Genomic DNA, 19,475 nt, shown 5'->3' with positions numbered 1-19,475 from the left:
GGAGTGGAGCCAGGAGGCATTGGGGGTGGAGCCAAGAACAAGGGTGTGACAAGCATAATTGAACTCCAAAGGGAGTTCTGCCCATCACATTTAAAGAGACAGCACACCTTTTAAATGCCTTCCCTCCATTGGAAATAGGGGCACCTTCTTTTGGGGCTCATAGAATTGGACCCCCTGGTCCAATTGTTTTGAAACTTGGAGGGTATTTTGGGGAAGGGCCCTGGATGCTATGCTGCAAATTTGGTGCCTCTACCTAAAAAGAAACATCCCCCAGAGCCCCAGATACCCACAGATCAATTATCCATTATACCCTATGGGAATCAGTCGCCATAGGGAATAACAGTTCCCAGCTGACATTTCCCTCCCCCCCTGCTTTCCAATGACCCCGAAGTGCCTTCAAACCAGGGGATCCCCTGCCCCCATCTGGGGATTGGCGACCCTGTTTCCAGTCCTCAATCAGCCCACAGTGACCCAGCAGGCAGCAAATGCTTCAGGATCAGGTGTGGGACCCTTCGAGCTGCTGCTTGACCCTTGCCATGCCTAGAAGGTTCTTCTGAAGCCCTTAGCAGGCTTCTGCACTTCTCAGCTTTATTGTGTATGCTAAGTGCCATCAGGTCACTTCCAATTTATGGCACCCTTATGAATTAATGACCTCCCGAATGTCCTATCATGAGCATCCCTGATCAAGTCTTGCAAGCTGACAGCTGTGGTTTCCTTGATTGGCTCCATCCCTTTCATGTGGAGGCTTTCACTTTCCCTGCTGCCTTTCACTTTCCCTAGCATTGCTGTCTTGTCTTCTCTTCCTGTGGCTTCTCATCATGTGACCACAAGTATGATAGCCTAAGTCTGGTCATTTTAGCCCTCTCTTAGGTTAGGATCACACACACTCAGTAGTGCACTTTCAACCCACTTTCAATGCACTTTCCAACTGGATTTTGCCAGCTCACACAGTAAGTGCACTGAAAGTGGATTGAAAGTGCATTATTGAATGGGTGTGATCACAGCCTAGTCTCACCACCTAACTTAGGGTTGCCAAGACCAATTCAAGAAATATCTGAGGCCTGTGGGGTAGAGCCAGAAGACTTTAGGGGTGGGGCCAGGAAAAGGTTGTGACAAGCATAATTGAACTCCAAAGGGAGTTCTGGCCATCACATTTAAAGGGACCACTCTTAAATGCCTTCCCTCCACTGGAAATAATGAAGGATAGGGGCACCTTCTTTGGGGGCTCATAGAACTGGACCCCCTCGTCCAATCTTTTTTAAACTTGGAGGGTATTTTGAGGAGAGGCACCAGATGCTATGCTGCAAATGTAGTTCCCCAGATACCCATGGATCAATTCTCCATTATACCCTATGGGAATCAGTCTCCATAGGGAATAATGGAGTGTCCAGCAGATATTTCCCTTTCCCTCCTTTCTGATGACCCTGAAGCGGGGGGAAGGCCTTCAAACTGGGGGATCCCCTGCCCCTACCTGGGTCAACCCTAACCCAACCTCTCAGCCAGTGCTGGATCCTTCACTAAAATTGGGTCCTACACATCTCTCTAAAGGAGCCCGTTCCTTTCTGCAGGGCGAGGAATACCATCTCCCTTCCCCATTCTCTCACTGAGCCTAGCAAGGGCTCTGGGCTTTTCAGCAGTCATCTCCAAGCCTGGCATGATCCCTGGGCTCTGTGGCAGCCATTGCCAGGCCCTGCCAGGTTCAGCACAGTCTCCAGGTTCTCAGGTAGCTGCCATCCAGCCTGGCACAGCTCCTGGGCTGCTTTGTCACTGCTGTGGTCCCCAAGCTCTCCAGCAGCTCTGCTGGCCCCAACCTGGCTCCCAGGGTCTCAGGCAGCCACTGCCCAGTCCAGCATAGCTCCCAGGTTCTTTTGTCACTGCTGCAGCCCCTGGGCTCTGTGGCAGCCGCCGCCTAGCACAGCCCCTGGACTCTCCAGCAGCAGCTGCTTCATTGCTGCCACAATCCCTGGGCTCTTCAGCAACTGCCACTGCTGAGGTCCCTGGGCTCTTTCTTGTAGCTATCCATGGATGGGGGCCAGAGGTGGCTATCAGAATACATGACTGTCATGTAACCAGGAGTGGGACAGGCAGTTAGAATGGCCCAGGAAGCGGCCCAGTGGGTGTGGCCCTTGTGATGCTGGAAGCCTTGTGATGCTCCAGAATTCCTCCGCTCATACCTGGCCAAAAGTAATAGTTAGTAATAAGCATCAAATCACCCAGTTGTGGGAGGAGAAAGCTGCTGAGATGACAGTGATCACTATTTCTACTGACGGGTCTGAAGCCGAACTTTTAGGGCTTGTCTCTATTTGATAATGGAAGCCAGCAGTTCTCCAGTTCCGCCTGGAACTTTCCCAGTGAGCTAAATGGACAATCCATCCCTGGATATGTCACCACATGATGCCACCATCCTGTTTCATTGTTTAAAATAGGGTTGCCAGGTCTTACCTGGATTCTGGGAGGTGATCGTAGGTCATAGAGTTTTCCCCAAATGCTAGAGCAGGGCCAAATTGCGGCTTGGGATTCACATGTGGCTCTTTAGCTCATATTGTGTGGCTCGCAAGGCCCCCACCACCCTGTCAGCTGGCTCGGAGAAGGCATTTCTCTCTTTAAATCACTTCTCCTAGCCAAGCCAGCTGGCAGCTTGGAGAATGCATTTAAAGTTGCTTTCATTCCATCCCTTCCTTCCTTCTCTCAAACATCTGATGTTCACGTCTTGCAGCTCTCAAACGTCTGACATTTATTCTATGTGGCTCTTATTTTAAGCAAGTTTGGCCACCCCTGTGCTGGAGTATCCCCCTCCCACAATGCGCCCGCTGCATTAACATCATTTCTGGGTGATACCAGCATTCTGGGCACATCATTGCGCCAGTGCTCTTTGGGGTGGGGCTCTCCCCACCAGCCAGTTCCATGGCAGTGGGTTGGAGGCCCCGAAATAAGGAAAAACCCTGCCCCCACCAGGAGTCTGGGAACCCTAGTTTAAAAACTCGCACCTCATCATGTTTTGTAGTACTAGGATTTAGTGGGGGAGAGACAAGGAGGCGACACAGGGTTGCCAGTTTCAGCGGCAGCCATGCGGTTTCTGTAGTGTCTTCGTTTTGGCCTCCAAGACAGGAAGAAGTTAATATGTACTCTTTCAAAAGATGAGTCCATTAGAGAAATTAATCTCGGTCTAGATTATAATGCAAAATCCCATAATTCCTTTCTCTCTGTCTTTTTAAAAGATGAGTATCATTCTTGCCGTACAAGTCCCAACCAATGTTCTGTGAATTAATTTACTCAGAGTGCACCAAGCAGCTTCCCAATTTAACTTTAGAAATAGCAAACATAATTTGCAGTAAATGGAAAGTCCACTTCCTCATCCATATCTGCTGAGCAAATGAGAGCGGTGGGGATCATCGCAAGGAATGAGCCCAGTGCTTACATTCGATTATGCCGACACGGTACATATTTACTGAGTTTACAGACAAGTGCCCTTTAAACCTCCAGAGTTTAAAGGGCACTTGTCTGTAAAATGATAGAATAAATCGTCAGGAAGAATCTCGGTTTGTTCATTTTCTGGACATTTCATTGCAACTCCTACTCCGTTATCAACTGTGATCCTTTTCTTGACTGGCAGGCCACTCTCAAGAAACGTCTCTATGAGAGTTGGGGAGATCACTTAGGAAATGAGAAGTGGATGCACATGGCCAGGTTTGGGACTCCTGGGCTGAGGAGAACCTGGGGTTGGCTTGGAGCGGGAAGGCAGGACCTGGGTGGTGGTATACACAGCAGAACCACACTCTGACTGAAAGAGATTGCTAGAAGCTTGTCCAAGGTGGCAGGGCCAGCCCCAGGCAGCCTCCACCCTCGCGGTGCCACGCAGCACCACGCCCCACCCCCCTGTCTCCTCCCTCGTTCCTTCATCACAATTTTAATTCACGAGAACAGCAGCACCAGGGAAGCAGAGGTGAGTCAGCTGCTGAAAGAGCAGCCATGCCGCTGCCTCCTCCCCACTTCCTTCCTGGATTGTGTTTGGTGGGCTCTTCCTAACTGGAGGTCTTTAAGCAGAGATTAGACAGCCATTTGTCATAGATGGTGTTATCTGGGTTACCTGCACTAGTCTAGGTGGCTGATTGGACTAGTTGGCCTATAAGACCCCTTCCAGCTCTATGGTTCCATGGTCCTGAGACCGGAAAGGGCAGACAAATATCCATGAAAGACTGCCTAGTGCACCCTTTACTGAACTTGCTGTCCAGTTAGGGATGAACCATTATCTATTTTGTATTCCTCTCCTTGAATATCCATGAATCTCTGGGAAGAGCTTGTCCATCCTCCATTTTTCTTGGAGAATGTCCCATTTGGGTTTCATTCCAGCATTTGTATGGCAATTGGTATATCTTACATCATTTTAATACCACATACACAATTGATGTGCACGAGCGCACATGCACACACAGACAGGCATTAGTTGGAATAGCAATCTGTTTGTATCCAGGGTTTTTTTATATATAGCAGGAACGCACAAGAACGCAGTTCCAGCTGGCTTGGCATCAGGGAGTGTGGGCTAATAGGCAAATGAGTTCCTGCTAAGCCTTTTCTACAAAAAAGTCCTGTGTGAAACAATGGTGGCATTAGGGGGTGTGGCCTATTATGCAGATGAGTTCCTGCTAGGTTTATTCTACACACACATACCCCCTGGTTTGTATCCAGTTTTCCAGTTTAGTGTCCAGTGCTCTTAACCACTGCACCACAGCTGACTTGCTTTCCAGCAGAATATACGTCCATAGGATTCTGAGCAGATTGCACTCTCAGACATTTCCTGATCCAAATGCATCAAAGCTCAAAGAGAATCCCTTTCTTCATAGTGTAAGTGTGCATGATTGGTTAGAATTCCACCTTAACCCCACACTCTAAATGCTAACCAGGCTGCCGGAAAGTGCTTTCACAGAATACAGCAGCAGCTCTGTTTACGTTTTAGTTCATTTGGGTCAGACAGTTTACAAGAGCTGGGGGGAGAAAAATCAGCCTCCAGGAGTTTTGTACATGCTCTCTCTGAGTTGCAATTCAAGTCCCAGGCTGGGACTAAAAGCAGGGAAACGTTTTTCATTTCCATGCCATTTGCTTAACTGTTTGCTGAAAGGTTCTCCCTCATTGGGCATGCAAACTTTTGACAGCCAAACATTTAAAATGCTCAAAAACACTCGAGGAGCATTTCCGTAAAGAGAAGGCAGAGATGACAAATGGGATGCTGAATGTCTTGCTTCAAATGATTGGCAGCTCTGCCTGCTCTGCTCCATGCTCACAAGCCAGGCTGTTGGCATAGGGTTGCCAGCCTCCAGGTAGCACCTGGAGATCTCCTGCTATTACAATTGATCTCCAGATAGCCAAGGTCAGTTCCCCTGGATAAACTGGCTGCTTTGGAAGGTGGACAGTATGGCATTGTACCCTGCTGAGGTCCCTCCCCAAACCCCACTCTCCCTGGGCTCTACCCCCAAAATCTACAGGTATTTCCCAATCCAGAGCTGGCAACTCAGTGTTGGCATGCTTGAAGTCAACTGCAGAATATAACTGAACAGGCCAGGGGCACTGAAGATATATATCTGACATTACATTGAAGCTCCTACAACCATTTAATTTGGAATGATAACTATCCCTTGGAAGGAAGGAAGGAAGGAAGGAAGGAAGGAAGGAAGGAAGGAAGGAAGGAAGGAAGGAAGGAAGGAAGGAAGGAAGGAAGGAAGGAAGGAAGGAAGGAAGGAAGGAAGGAAGGAAGGAAGGAAACCTCACCTTTATTTTATCATGGAATACAAGGCAGGATTCACAGGGATGCCCAAAGGTCTCTGATCCAAGCACTGACCAGGATCTCCTGGAACTATAACATCTTCAGACTATAGAGATCAGCTTCCCTGGAGAAAATGGATGCTTTGGTGGATGGAATCTATGACTTCATATCCCACTGAAACCCCTCCCCTCCCCAAATCTCACCTGCCCCAGGCTCCACCCCCCCAAAATTTCCAGGAATTTCCCGAGCCAGAGTTGGCAACCCTAATATCAGGAAATGGTTTGAGCGCAGAGGTACTTCCCTGGAGACAATGGATGCTTTGATAGATGTCATCTGTGGCATTCTACCCCACAGAGATCCCTCTCCTCTTCAAACCCAACCCTCACCCCCAAATCTCCAGAAATTACCCAACCTGAAATTGGCAACCCTATGGGCATATCCCACTATTATTCCAAAAAGGAAATACGCCTTCTCAGGCCTGGCCCTAGACTGTCTGGCACCCTAGGCAAGGCTAATTTCTGCCCCCCCCCCCAAACTGATAACATCACCCAGTCACATGGAGGGTGCCCAATTCAGCGCTCCCAGAAAGTCAGCGCCCTAGGCCAGGGGTGGCCAACGGTAGCTCTCCAGATGTTTTTTGCCTACAACTCCCATCAGCTCCAGCCATTGGTCATGCTAGCTGGGGCTGATGGGAGTTGTAGGCAGAAAACATCGGAGAGATACTGTTGGCCACCCCTGCCCTAGTTTGCCTAGTATCAGGGATGGCCCTGCACCTTCCACTGCAGGCTTGAGCAGGCATGGTACCTTTCCTCGTGAGATCCTTCATTCTCATTCTTTCATGGTTGCTGGGGCTCACATAACCAGAAGTTTGATTGAGGCCAACAATGGTTTGTTGCAGGGCTTTTTTTTGTAGCAGGAACTCCTTTGCATATTACAGGGCTCTTTGTACAGGTCCCACTGTAAGCTCCAGGAGGATTGGCTACATCTAGGGTTGCCAAGTCCAATTCAAAAAATATCTGGGGACTGTGGGGGTGGAGCCAGGAGACATTGGGGGCAGAGCCAGGAACAAGGGTGTGACAAGCATAATTGAACTCCAAGGGAGTTCTGGCCATCACATTTAAAGGAACAGCACACCTTTTTAAATGTCTTCCTTCCATAGGAAATAATGAAGGATAGGGGCACCTTCTTTTGGGGCTCATAGAATTGGACCCCCTGGTCCAATTGTTTTGAAACTTGGGGGGAGAGTACTTTGGGGAGAGGCACTAGATACTATACTGAAAATTTGGTGCCTCTACCTCAAAAAAACAGCCCCCCCAGAGCCCTCGAAACCTCCAGATCAATTCCCCATTATACCCTATGAGATTCGATCTCCACACAGGTAGTAATGAAGTGCTCAGCAGACGTTTCCCTCCCCCCCTGCACCCCGTTTCTGGCGATTCTGAAGCGAGGGATTGGCCTCTCTACTCACGAATTGCTGCCAACTTCTTCAAAGTATCACAGACACACCATAAGAACATAAGAGAAGCCATGTTGGATCAGGCCAGTGGCCCATCCAGTCCAACACTCTGTCACACAGTGGCCAATTTTTTTAAATATATATATATATACACACACACATATATATACACACTGTGGCTAATAGCCACTGATGGACCTCTGCCCCATATTTTTATCTAACCCCCTCTTGAAGCTGTCTATGCTTGTAGCCGCCACCACCTCCTGTGGCAGTGAATTCCACATGTTAATCACCCTTTGGGTGAAGAAATACTTCCTTTTATCCGTTTTAACCTGACTGCTCAGCAATTTCATTGAATGCCCACGAGTTCTTGTATTGTGAGAAAGGGAGAAAAATACTTCTTTTTGCCTGCCTGATCACAGTCTTGCATTTGATTTGCCACGGCCTGTGTTCCCTTTTATTAATCTCACTCAGACTAGCTTTCCACCGCCTAAAGGAGTCCTTCTTACCTTTTACAGCTTCCATTACTATGCTTGTTAACCATGCAGGCCTTTTCTTATACCTGTTTGTGCCTTTCCTAACTTGTGGTATATATTTTATCTGAACTTCTAGGATTGTAGTTTTAAATAGCCTCCAAGCTTCCCTAAGGGTTTTGACTGTATTTGCCTTTCCTTTCAGTTTCCTTTTCACATGCCTCCTCATCTCAGAGAATTTACCCCTTTTAAAGTTAAACGTGGTTGTGCTGGTCTTTTGGGGCAAGAGGAACCATCCCAAGAGGAAGCCTTTCAATCAGAGACTGAAGCCTCCAGAGGTGGAAAGGCACATGGTCCTCTGGGGGCGGGGTTTCCCCCCACTGGCCAGCTGACTGGGGTGGGAAGGAGCCTGGGAAAGCAGAAGAACCCCCGCTGGGACCTGGGAATCTGCAAGCCTAGCTACATGAGGGATGTGTGGCCTGATATGCAAAGGAGTTCCTACTACAAAAAAAAGCCCTGGTTTGTTGCATCTGCCAGGCACCCTCCCTTCCCCCAATGACATTATGCTAGTACAGTCATCTTGTTCTTAAAATTTTTAAATATTTGGAATGTTATAAATACTGTATATTTATGGTTTGGTTTTTATATTGCATTGTGTTAAATTGTTGTGGAACTCCCTGAAGCCCCGTGCAAGCAAGGAAAGGCAGTAAAAAAAAAAAATCCAATTTAATGAATATATAAATAACAAAATTGAGGCCCCTCCTCACAAGTACACACACAGAGCCGTTGGCTGTATTTTTCACTTTTCCTCTTGAATGAATGTCTGTATTAAGAAAGAATTAATAAGAGCCAAACCAGGGCCTTTTTTTTTTTTTTTTTAGCAGAAATGCACAGGAATGCAGTTTGGGCTGGCTTGGTGTCAGAAGGTGTGGTTTAATAGGCAAATAAGTTCCCGCTGGGCTTTTTCTACAAAAAAAAGCCCTATGCAAAACAATGGTGATGTCAGGGGGTGTGGCCTAATATGCCAATGAGCCAAACCGATATACGTTCCCTGTGAACATGCAGGAATGAAAAGGACCCTCCCCTGGCTGTGATTATATTGTCCACCTAAATACGTTATAATGATGCACTGTGAAATGTATGAGAGCTGCCCAGGCCTCATTGGCAAAAATAACCCAATAGCTACATCCCTTTAATTACTGGAATTGTCATGGAACAGGCTTTTCCGCCATCAGCTATTGCATGCCAACATGGTTCTTGGTGCCCGCCAAGCGTTTTAAGAAATGGGTGGGGTCAAGTTGGGCTACTGTGTAGCTGGTTGTATAAGCATCCAATTGCCCCTACCAGACTACTGGGTTGCTGGAATTATATTGGCAGTCAGTTTCTCTGCAGCTGCTTTGTGAGATTTTAATACGTAATGATCTTGTACCCAGCAGCTTTATCTTTCATAAGTTTCCTATGCAGTGGTGCATCTCTCTCCTTCTGACCACTTTTTTTTAACCTAAAAGTACAGCTCGCCTTTTAAAATATATCTCCCGGTTGCTAAGCATCAACTATTAGAACGGAACGTGCACATCTCCAAGGAAATAGGTTTATGTGTACCTGAAGTCTCCCCCGGTAGCTTAGGTGGAGGGACGTCGACATCTTTCCCGTTCCCATTGGGGGTGGCAGGTGGTTCCATTGTGCTGACCCGAGTACCGGGGTTGTTCTTGTGCGTGCCAGTCCCCGGCCCAGGTCCTTTGGGTGGTACTGTTGTGGAAGCAGCTGGGGTGGTGGTGGTGACAACGGTGGTGGTGGTGATGGTCGGCGTACTCCTTTTGGTGCTGGTGTGAGGAAGTGTATCCGTTTCTAAGGACTCCAAAGGGCTCGTCGACCCCCACACAATCACCCCGTTCTCCACCGTGGGGTTGATGATTCCCTGGATGTTCCTTTTCCTCCGTTTCAAATAAGCCCGATACTCTGCCAAGGAAGGGTTCGATTCCACAAAGTGCTTAGGCCACCCGCTTTTCCAGAGGAGGTCCACAGCTTTGTGCAGCCTTTTGGAATGATATGTGGGCATTGGTCCATTAGACTGTTCCAAATAAGGAAACGCCCGGCTTCCCAGAAGCCCCCGACTCCTCGTTTGTTGCCCGGCTTTAAGGTGCCACAAAGAACTATGGGGAAATTCATACCAGTTAACAGGTCTTTGCAAGAGCCGGAGCTTATGCCCCTGGCTCAGAGATTCGCAGGAGGTGAAATCCATGGCAAGTCGAAACATGGCTATTAAAATCCAAGCATGGCTTCGTACAGGGCAACCTGACCTGCAGATGGACACAGAAATGGGTTAGACAAACAGAAACAGTTGGTGTAGCAAACAAGACTCCCATTAAGAAGAAGAAGATATTGGATTTATACCCCGCTCTTCACTCTTAATCTCAGAGTCTCAGAGACCTACAATCTCCTTTACCTTCCTCCCCACAACAGACACCCTGTGAGGTTGGTGGGGCTGAGAGAGCTCTCCCAGAAGCTGCCCTTTCAAGAACAGCTCTGCGAGAGCTATTGCCAGAGTCAAGGAAAAGACAGTTGAAGTTTAAGATCTTTATTCCAGCTTCATGGGCATACACATGCATTGTCGGAACTGACCTCTCTGTCAGTTCCCCCAACTTATAAACCTTTGCCCTGACTGTTATAATTCAAGCCAAAGCATGCCAAGCAAAGCGGGGGTTTTGTGTGGGGTTTTTGCTAAGCTCTCATCACCGCAGATGCCCACTATCAGTTCATGGTTGTCATCTCCTCCAGCTCTTTGACCTTAGTTACTTAGCAACTAGCCAATTTCCAGACATGCCATCCTCCCTTCAGATAAGCGACAAGTTACAATTATGTCAAAGGCACAGCAAGCGCAGCATAGCATTGAAGCACAGGATAGCATTGTACAATGGAGTGAGTCTTGACAGCTATGGCTGACCTGAGGACATTCCAGCAGCTGCAAGTGGAGGAGTGGGGAATCAAACCTGGTTCTCCCAGATAAGACTCTGCGCACTTAACCACTGCATCAAACTGGCTCTCATTAAGTGCGTTCATTAAGTGTTCTCATTAAGTGCATGAATAGATCTTGACATTGTGGCAGATCGTCTCACCTCTGACCTGCCAGCCCTATTCCACTCTGCCCTCCTAGGTGCTTCTCCACACCTGAAAAGGCTTTTTTTCTACTCTCAAAGTAGCCCTCCATCATCACCTGAGCTTTGTGTGGAATTGCCCACTGGGAGGGTCAGGACTCCCAACTTCCTTTCCAAGTTCTGAGGCCTTGCCTCTGTGTCTCCTGCTGCCCCATGTCTCGTCACCATAGGTACAGTTTACTACTTTGCACCCCTGAAGGAATGGCCAGTTGCCAGCTGCCTGCCTTCCCCAGCCCTCTTCTTAAAATAGCATTCTGAGATCATAGAATCATGGGAGAGGCCTCCAGGGTCATCTAGTCCAACCCCCTGCACAATGCAGGAACTTTATTTATTTATTTATTTTATTTATATTGGGATTTATACCCCGCCCTTCGCACCGAAGTGTCTCACGAACTTCACAAATACCTCCCCCCCCCACACACACACACATCCCCAGCGACCCCAGCTCCATGCCCCAAAGATGGCAAAAACCTCCAGGATCCCTGGAAAAAACTGCTCACTGATCCCAAAGTGGTGATCAGCATTTCCCTGGGCGTGTAAGAAAGGGTCACAAGAACTAAGCACTGATGCAACCCTCCTTTCTCTACCCACTAACCTGGCCAGGCCAAGTCAAGTAAGAGTTTCCTGTAGCTTCTTCCTGGAGATTAGTCCTGAAGTCTTGCTAGTCTAAAGTCCTCCAAACCTCTGTTCCCTGCTAGGAGGAAGGGAAAGAACTCCACTCACCCATGATCTCTTCTCCTAGATCTATTAGTATTTGATAGAAGGTGAGCTGAGGTAAATCTGAAAAACCCTTGCACAGACTTCCTCCCCATGCCTGTTCTCTGCCGAGAGAGGGGTGGGACTTTTAAAACACAATGTGGAGGCCTTGCTCATCTCAAAGCTCCCAGGAAAAAGAACAGATTTCTTCGCATATATTAAAACAGGCATGGCCAAACTTGCTTATCGTAAGAAACACACAGAATAAACGTCAGATGTTTGAGAGCCACAAGACATGAATGTCAGATGTTTGAGAGCTGCAAGTCAGGAAAGAGGACGGGGAATAGGGGCTGGGAGGTGGAAGTGGAAAGAAGCAACTTTAAATGCATTTTCCAAGCAACCAACTGGCTTGGTGAGGTGATCTAAAGAGACAACTGCCTTCTCCAAGTCGACCAACAGGGTGCTGGGGGCTTCAAGAGCCACACCATATGTGTAAAAGAGCCACATGTGGATCCTGAGCCACAGTTTGGCCACCCCTTTATTAAAGAGTTTCCTTTCTCAGCTTTGTGGTTCCAGACCATTTCTAAATCTTTGTCACCTACCCCACCTCAAATCTCCTTCCTCTGAAGTCGGACTCTCTGTGGGGATCAGCCAGGACTCAACAGAAAAACCTCCCGGATTGTGCACTGGTGATCTCTTGCAGAAAGGCTCCAAAGTGAAGACAAAGGGGCAACATTATCCTCCCAGGTCCCAGCCTGGCATCACTTTCTCAGGAAGTCCACTGATTACTTCTTGGCCTATAAATACTTCCCGCTCATGTCTAATATTCATTGAGCCGTTCCCTGGTTCTCCTTAGCACCAGCCAGGCTGACTCATTACCCAATACCGTAATCTAGAGCTCTCGAGATAAACCTGCGTCCAACGGGCTATAAAACCTTTTCTTTAAATGAAATGAAATAGAGCTAGATGAGACAGGAGAATCACTGCACTGTGGCTTGCTGACTGGGCATGACGCACAATCAGATCTGGCATGATCAAAAGAGCTATCACAAGCAGCCCTAGGACTTCCAGGAACCTGACAGTGCTCTATGGAACTGCAGGTTTCTTTTATGAAAATGCAGTCCCAGCACCATTATCCAGGAGACTAGAGATTAACTGTTTCGCTTCCATTTCTCCAGAGCAGTAACGCAGCTTCTTTATCTGAGCTCCTTTATCTGAGACGGTAGAAGTGAGACGAGTCGTAACCTGCTCTCCCCCAAGATGAACTGCAGGGTTGATCATCCTGAGGCCTATACCGGGTGGGGGAAGCTGTAAGATACTGCAGACTCCGGAAGGTACAACTCACCAGAAGAGGGAGCTGCTGGTCTGTTCCTTCCTGCTCTACAGCGCCACCATTGTGGATGGCCAAATGGTGGTACTGCAGCTACCAACTCAGCAAGGATCACGTGACACAAGGGACTGATATGATTCCACTTGTTCCTAAAAAGCCTCTGACCTGCAGCCAGCATTGCTTCCTGCAGACCCACCTGTTGCTCCCGCCCCCCACCATCATTGAACCATCCAACCTATAAGTTCCTGCTTGCTAGAGTTGCCAGCCATTGGAGAAGGAGAGGGCGGGGCTTGGCTTAGGATGTTGCTCAGCATTGTTTCCAGGGAATAAGATGAACTGATGTCACCACACAGGTGTGATGGTCTAGGATTCCCTAGGGAGAATCCTAGAATGCCGCATAAACATGGTGATGTCACTTCAGGTCATATGCCAGAAGTGATGTTGTGCCAGTGGCATGACTCCAATTTCCCTTTCCACTGTCCTCCACCACCCCATCAAGCAGTAGCAGACGGAGCAAGGGGGAGGGTGGGAGGCTGTAGCAGGACACCTGGTGGGCTTTCTGCTCGCTCCTCCAAAATCTCACATACCAAAGAAATCTTTCCCTCTCACTCTCATCCTGACAACATACTCCTCCATGCTAGGGTTGCAAATCCCCTGTTGAGGGCAGGGCATCCCCCAATCTCTCATTTCAGGATCATCAGAAAGCAGGGGGGGGGGGAGGGAAATGTCTGCTGGGCATTCCACTATGGAGACAGATTCTCATAGGGTATAATGGAGAATTGATTTGTGGGTGTCTGGGGCTCTTGGGGGGGGTGTTTTTTAGGTAGAGGTACCAAATTTTCAGCATAGCATTTGGTACCTCTCCTCAAAACACCCCCCCCCAAGTCTCAAAGAAGGTGCCCCAATCCTCCATTAATTCCAGGGGAAGGAAGGTATTTAAAAGGTGTGTGGTTCCTTTAAATGTGATGGCCAGAACTCTCTTTGGAGTTCAGTCATGCTTGCTCCTGGCTCCACCCCAAAGTCTCCTGGTTCCACCCCCCGAAGTCCCCAGACATTTCTTGAGCTGGACCTGGCAACCCTATCCATGCCACAAAAACCTCCCTCTTTGCTAGCTAAAGGCACTCCCCTGATGCCCTTGGCTGCCAAGCCCACTCCCACCACCCTCCTTGTGGCCTGCGCAGCTAATTTCAATGAAACGGAAAGAAGCTGCTGCCGCAGCATGCCCAGGCAGTCATTAGTCAGTCAACCCCTCTGCCTCCCCTACGAAGTGCTTTGCTCCCAAAGCCCTGAAGGGGGCTCAGCCATCTCGAGCAGAGCCTTGCAGGCATGCCACGCAATGAACTGGGAACCCCAAAGGGCCTGAACAGCTCCCCGAGCTTCATGTTTGACATCCCTCGCTCCGGTTAGTGAGCAAAAGCAATTGCAAGTCAACACAGAGACGCCTTCCCTCTGCTGTGCATCAGCAGGTAACTCCCGGGTGCCGCTGGGGAGAAGGCAGGAGTTCAAGTTTCCAGGAAGCACATTAAAGCAAGGCTCCCCCACCCTTAATAAAAATCCTTGGCCAGGCTGTCACTATAATGGCATGTCAGATTCAATCTCCAGCGCAGGCTAACTCTTTTAATACAATTTGAAATTTCTTCTCAAAGGAGAGGGAGATGGCAGTAGGCAGGGACTGAGTGAGAGCACATCCATGGAGGGAGTTTTGCTTCATTTTTGTTCCTGAGTGGCATTTTCAACTCTTGTTCTGCAGACTCTGTGGAACTGATAGAATCATAGAGTTGGAAGAGACCCCCAGTGTCATCTAGTCCAAACCCCTGCACAAAGGAGGAAATTCACAAATGCCTCCCCCTAAATTCATAGGATCCACATTGCTGTCAGATGGCTGTCTAGCCTCTGTTTAAAAACCTCCAAGGAAGGAGAGCCCACCACCTCTTGAGGAAGCCTCTTCCACTGAGGAACCGCTCTAACAGTTAGGACAATCTTCATAATGTTGAGCTGGAAAGTTGCCATTTCTTCTGGGGGAACTGATCTCTGCAGTCTGGAGATAAGTTGTAATTCCAGGAGAGCTCCAGGTTGCACCTGGAGCCTGGGAAGGTGTGATGTGTCTCTCTGTATACAAAGATGCAGGGCATCTCCTCTGCAGTAACCAACCTGCAGGTGCCACCTGGAGCTCTCCTGGAATTACAACTTACCTCCAGACTGCAGAGATCAGTTCCCCCAGAAGAAATGGCAACTTTGAATGGTGAACTGTATAACATTATATATATATATATATATAGAGAGAGAGAGAGAGAGAGAGAGAGAGAGAGAGAGAGAGAGAGAGAGAGAGACCGTGAAGGACTAAGGACCTGTGGGAGGTATCTCAGATGACATCTAAATCTTCTATGTCGTTCTTTGTGTATCTGTGTGTGTGTGAGAGAGAGAGACAGACAGACAGACAGACAAAGCTAGACAGAAGGAAGGAAGGAAGGAAGGAAGGAAGGAAGGAAGGAAGGAAGGAAGGAAGGAAGGAAGGAAGGAAGGAAGGAAGGAAGGAAGAAAGAAAGAAAGAAAGAAAGAAAGAAAGAAAGAAAGAAAGAAAGAAAGAAAGAAAGAAAGAAAGAAAGAAAGAAAGAAAGAAAGAAAGAAAGAAAGAAAGAAAGAAAGAAAGAAAGAAAGAAAGAAAGAAAGAAAGAAAGAAGCTAGCTCATAATGGCAGAATGTCTTTTGGAATAAAATAGCAGTGTGTGGGAGTTCTGGTTGTCTAGGCAACATAACACTAAATTGTTTGGAGACAGCAAAAAGAAATTTTGTGCTCCCCAAGAGTCAGCATCCCATGGGCATGAAGAAAAGGAAGACCTTTTGCCTTTGAGCCTCAGAAGCCATGTTATATCCTTGGTCCATCTCTCAGTATTCTTCACATCAACTGGCAGCCGGTCTCTGGGGTCTCAGGCAGAGAAAGTTCTTTTCCCCACATCTATTACTTGAGATTCTTGGATTAGCATTGCTGGTGATCAAACCTTCTGTGTGCAAAGCATGAGCTCTATCAGTGAGCTGCTGGCTTTACCTGTCACGCAGGGGACACAGATGTGACAGTCCACAGGGACTCTTAGGCAAAGAGATGGGGGGCTTGGCAGCCATGCTGACTGGGCTCACACTACAATTGGCATAGCATTTGTGGGGTAGCCATATGCACCACTGGCCCTTCGTGCAACGGCCTCTTTTATGAAGGTGAAGAAGCATCCCAAACAGGACTCTGCATGTATGCATCACCACATGGCACACCCACCTCACAGGTTATGCTGTCTGCACAGCCAAGCGGAAGGCTGCCCGCCCCCTCGTGTGCCATGCAAATTGCAGACCTTGTTAAAATGTGTGAAACAGATGCAAGAGCTGTGGCTTGGATTGTCCCCTCAAGAGGCTCAACACACACAGAGAAAATGACAGTGGGGGGGAAGCAAGATATGGGGAGGGGCTGTGACTCTATGGAAGTAGGGCTGGCCCTAGACTGTCTGGTGCCCACCCTTGCGCTGATAATGTCACTGAATCACATGGGGGGGGGTGCCCAATTTGGCACCTCCAGAAGGACAGTGCCCTAGGCAATTGCCTAGTTTGCCTAGTGGCAGAGCCAGCCCTGTGTGGAAGAGCCTCTGCTTTAATGCAGGGTCACTCCTCAGTTAAAAAGGACCAGGCAGTAGGTGTGATGAAAAACCTCTGCCTGAGACCCTGGAGAGCCACTGCCAGTCTGAGTAGATAATACTGACTTTGATGCATCGATGGTCTGATTCAGTATAAGGCAGCTCCATGGGTTCATGGCCATCAAATCTTTGCCCAACTACACAGTCTTCTCCCCCCACCCCGGGTAGCTTTAACACATCTCTGCCCTGCTTTTGTCATTCAGGACAGCAAACTTCTGCAACTACCACATTTCGTATCTGTGCAATGAACCTTGTGAGGTAGGTTTGGTTGACAATATGGGGATGAACGCCACCTTGAGTTCTTGGATGGCCCCGTCTGTCTTGGCAGAGGCAGGGGAAAACCTGGGGCTCACCGATGAAACATCAGCTTGGCTTGCAGGAGGCCCCAGGTTCAATCCACAGCATCTCCAGCAGAAAAGATCAGGTGGCAGAGGATCCAAAAGACCCCTCCTGGACATCCTGGAGAGCCACCGCCAGAGGAGAAAATACCAGCCTTCATTGACTCAGCATAAGGCAGCTTCATGTGTTCACATGTTCATGTGACACAAAACGAGCTGAGTCAGTATGAAGCAGCCTGGTGTATTCGTTCTGGCTGATTCTGCGGAGTGCTATTTTTGAAACAAACAGAATGCAAGATCCTGATCAGATGGGCCAGAAACTTGCTTCTAATAAAGTAAAAATTGAAACATTCTGCATGCTGAATCCTGGGCCAAACACCTGTTTATATAGTGATCTGCAATATTTATCTCCATCCATCTGTCTGTCTGTCTATCTATCTACACCCCTTGTCCTATTCCACGTGCAAAACAGGGTCGCCAGGTCCCTTGGACCTGCCAACGGGGAATGAGGGGGTGAACTTACCATGAGCAGGGTGGAATGCTGGAAATAAATGCAACGTGCCTACATGACCTGGAAGTGACATAGAAACATTAGGGACATGGGGGGGACACTCTGGTTTTTGGGCAAAACTCTATGGTAGAATTGGGTTCTACCATAGAGTTTTGCCCAAAAACCAGAGTGTCGCCCCTGCTGACATGCCTACATCACTTCTATGTAACATAGACATATCACATTTAATTTGGGTGTTCTTCTCTGCTTCTGGGGGAGTAATTCTTCCCACCAGCCAGTTGGCTGGTGGCAGAGAAGTAGAGCTCAAAAGCAGGGAACACCCATGAGGTACTCTGGCATCGCTAACCCAAAATGCACTGTGAGAAGAGCAGTTTTTCCACCATGACTCTCAACAGGGAAATGTGTCATTTACCTTTGAGCTTTAGATGTAAAAGCAGGAAAAGTAAATTCAAAACCAACAACCTTTCTCTGTTCTGGCTCAAGGCATTTCAGTCACTGTGTACACACACACACCAAGCAACACACAAAAGGCTTTGCTTTTGACAGCTAATCATGAAACTAGGTGTTTTCCATGCAACACATTAACAATAGAACAGGCAATCAACCCGAGCCTTTTTGGCAAAAGCGTTTCACGGCAATTACTATAATCAGCGAGATTCAGAGGGCCTTGCCACATAGGAGGGATATTCACATATTTTGCCTCGGATTTACTCTTGAAAAGAAGCACTCCATGACTGCCTCTGAGTTGGGAGAGGATTTCTTTCTTTCATGCCCTGAGCCATAAATATTCCGTTTCACCTCCTTTCCAACTGATAACTGTTCTCCAAAAGGCTTGAGTGGGGCTGATAGGGCACTTGAAACAGAATGGATCTCTTGGCATAAAACTTTTCCTTCTTTTTCGGAAAACCCAACGGCAGGGTAATAGAACAAGCTGGTTGCATGTCCATTTCCATGAGTGCCCAAGAGCCATCTCCTAGCTGCTGTCTGTCTGTCTATCGGTCTATCTACCTGGAATGCTCCACCACCAACCTCGTGCCAAAATATCAGGACACGAGGCAAGTAACACCCTCACCTGGATAGCTCAGACTAGCCCCATCTCATCAGATCTCAGAAGCTAAGCAGGGGCTGGCCCTGGCTAGTATTTGGATGGGAGACCATCAAGGAAGTCCAGGGTCATGATGTAGAGGCAGGCAATGGCAAACCACCTCTGAACATCTCTGGCCTTGAAACCCCTACGGCAGGGGTGTCAAACTCATTTGCTATGAGGGCCGCATCTGACATAAATGAGACCTTGTCGGGCCAGGTCATGTCAGGCTTGGCCATGTGTCTACCTATTTAAGATTAGGTAGCAGAGAAATAAACTTTATAAAGGACAGACAAACACAATTAAAGTTTTTTTTTTAAAAAAAAAACCCTTAAAATGAAACATGCTTAAAACATTAGCACTCGTTGGACTAAAAGTGCTTTAGGGTTTGTAGAATCTTTCGGGATCAAGTGCCGTGTTCTACTGGAGAAAGTTTTCCTTCCAGACGTTTCATTCTCAGCTGCAGAGAACATCCTCAGTGGCGTTGAGGATGTTCTCCACAGCTGAGAACGAAACGTCTGGAAGGAAAACTTTCTCCAGTAGAACACGGCACTTGATCCCGAAAGATTCTACAAACCCTAATGATGTTACCAGCCATGAAACCCTGAAATCTTTGATAAAAGTGCTTTCTTTGCATCTCTCCCATGGGATCCAGGGAAGTTAGTCTTGCCCAGTGTGCCAGACAGTCTAGGGCCAGCCCTGAATGAATTCCATCCAGTGAAGACGACTGGAACATCAGCAACACCTAAAAGCCACATCTTGACTCTTCTTTGACTTGGACTCCCTTGAGGACATCTTTTAGAGAATAACTTTCCATCTTAAGTGATTTTCTATCATGATGGACTTTTTGAGTGATTGTTCACCGTTGAGACTTATGCTGTGTACAACCCGAGTCACTTAGGTGACCTGGAGAAATTGCTTTATCCTCTTGATGGATTCTGTATTGTTGGCTGCGTACCTTTCATAACCTTGTTTGGTTGATGTATTGTGATAGCAT

The 19,475-nt window shown here is 47.9% G+C and overlaps 1 protein-coding gene across 3 annotated transcripts in view; it reads right to left on the bottom strand.

Annotated features, from left to right (window-relative positions):
• Positions 1 to 19,475, bottom strand: part of AJAP1 (adherens junctions associated protein 1) — a 189,029-nt gene that overhangs the window by 104,348 nt on the left and 65,206 nt on the right. For all 3 annotated transcript variants that reach the window (XM_060259498.1, XM_060259499.1, XM_060259500.1), the window contains exon 2: positions 9,290 to 9,987. In XM_060259498.1, the coding sequence (XP_060115481.1) occupies positions 9,290 to 9,987 (698 nt within the window). The remainder of the gene's footprint in view (positions 1 to 9,289; positions 9,988 to 19,475) is intronic.

Source organism: Heteronotia binoei, chromosome 18, assembly GCF_032191835.1.
Source record: "Heteronotia binoei isolate CCM8104 ecotype False Entrance Well chromosome 18, APGP_CSIRO_Hbin_v1, whole genome shotgun sequence".
NCBI lineage: Eukaryota > Metazoa > Chordata > Lepidosauria > Squamata > Gekkonidae > Heteronotia > Heteronotia binoei.
This window is presented reverse-complemented; position numbering and strand designations above follow the sequence as displayed.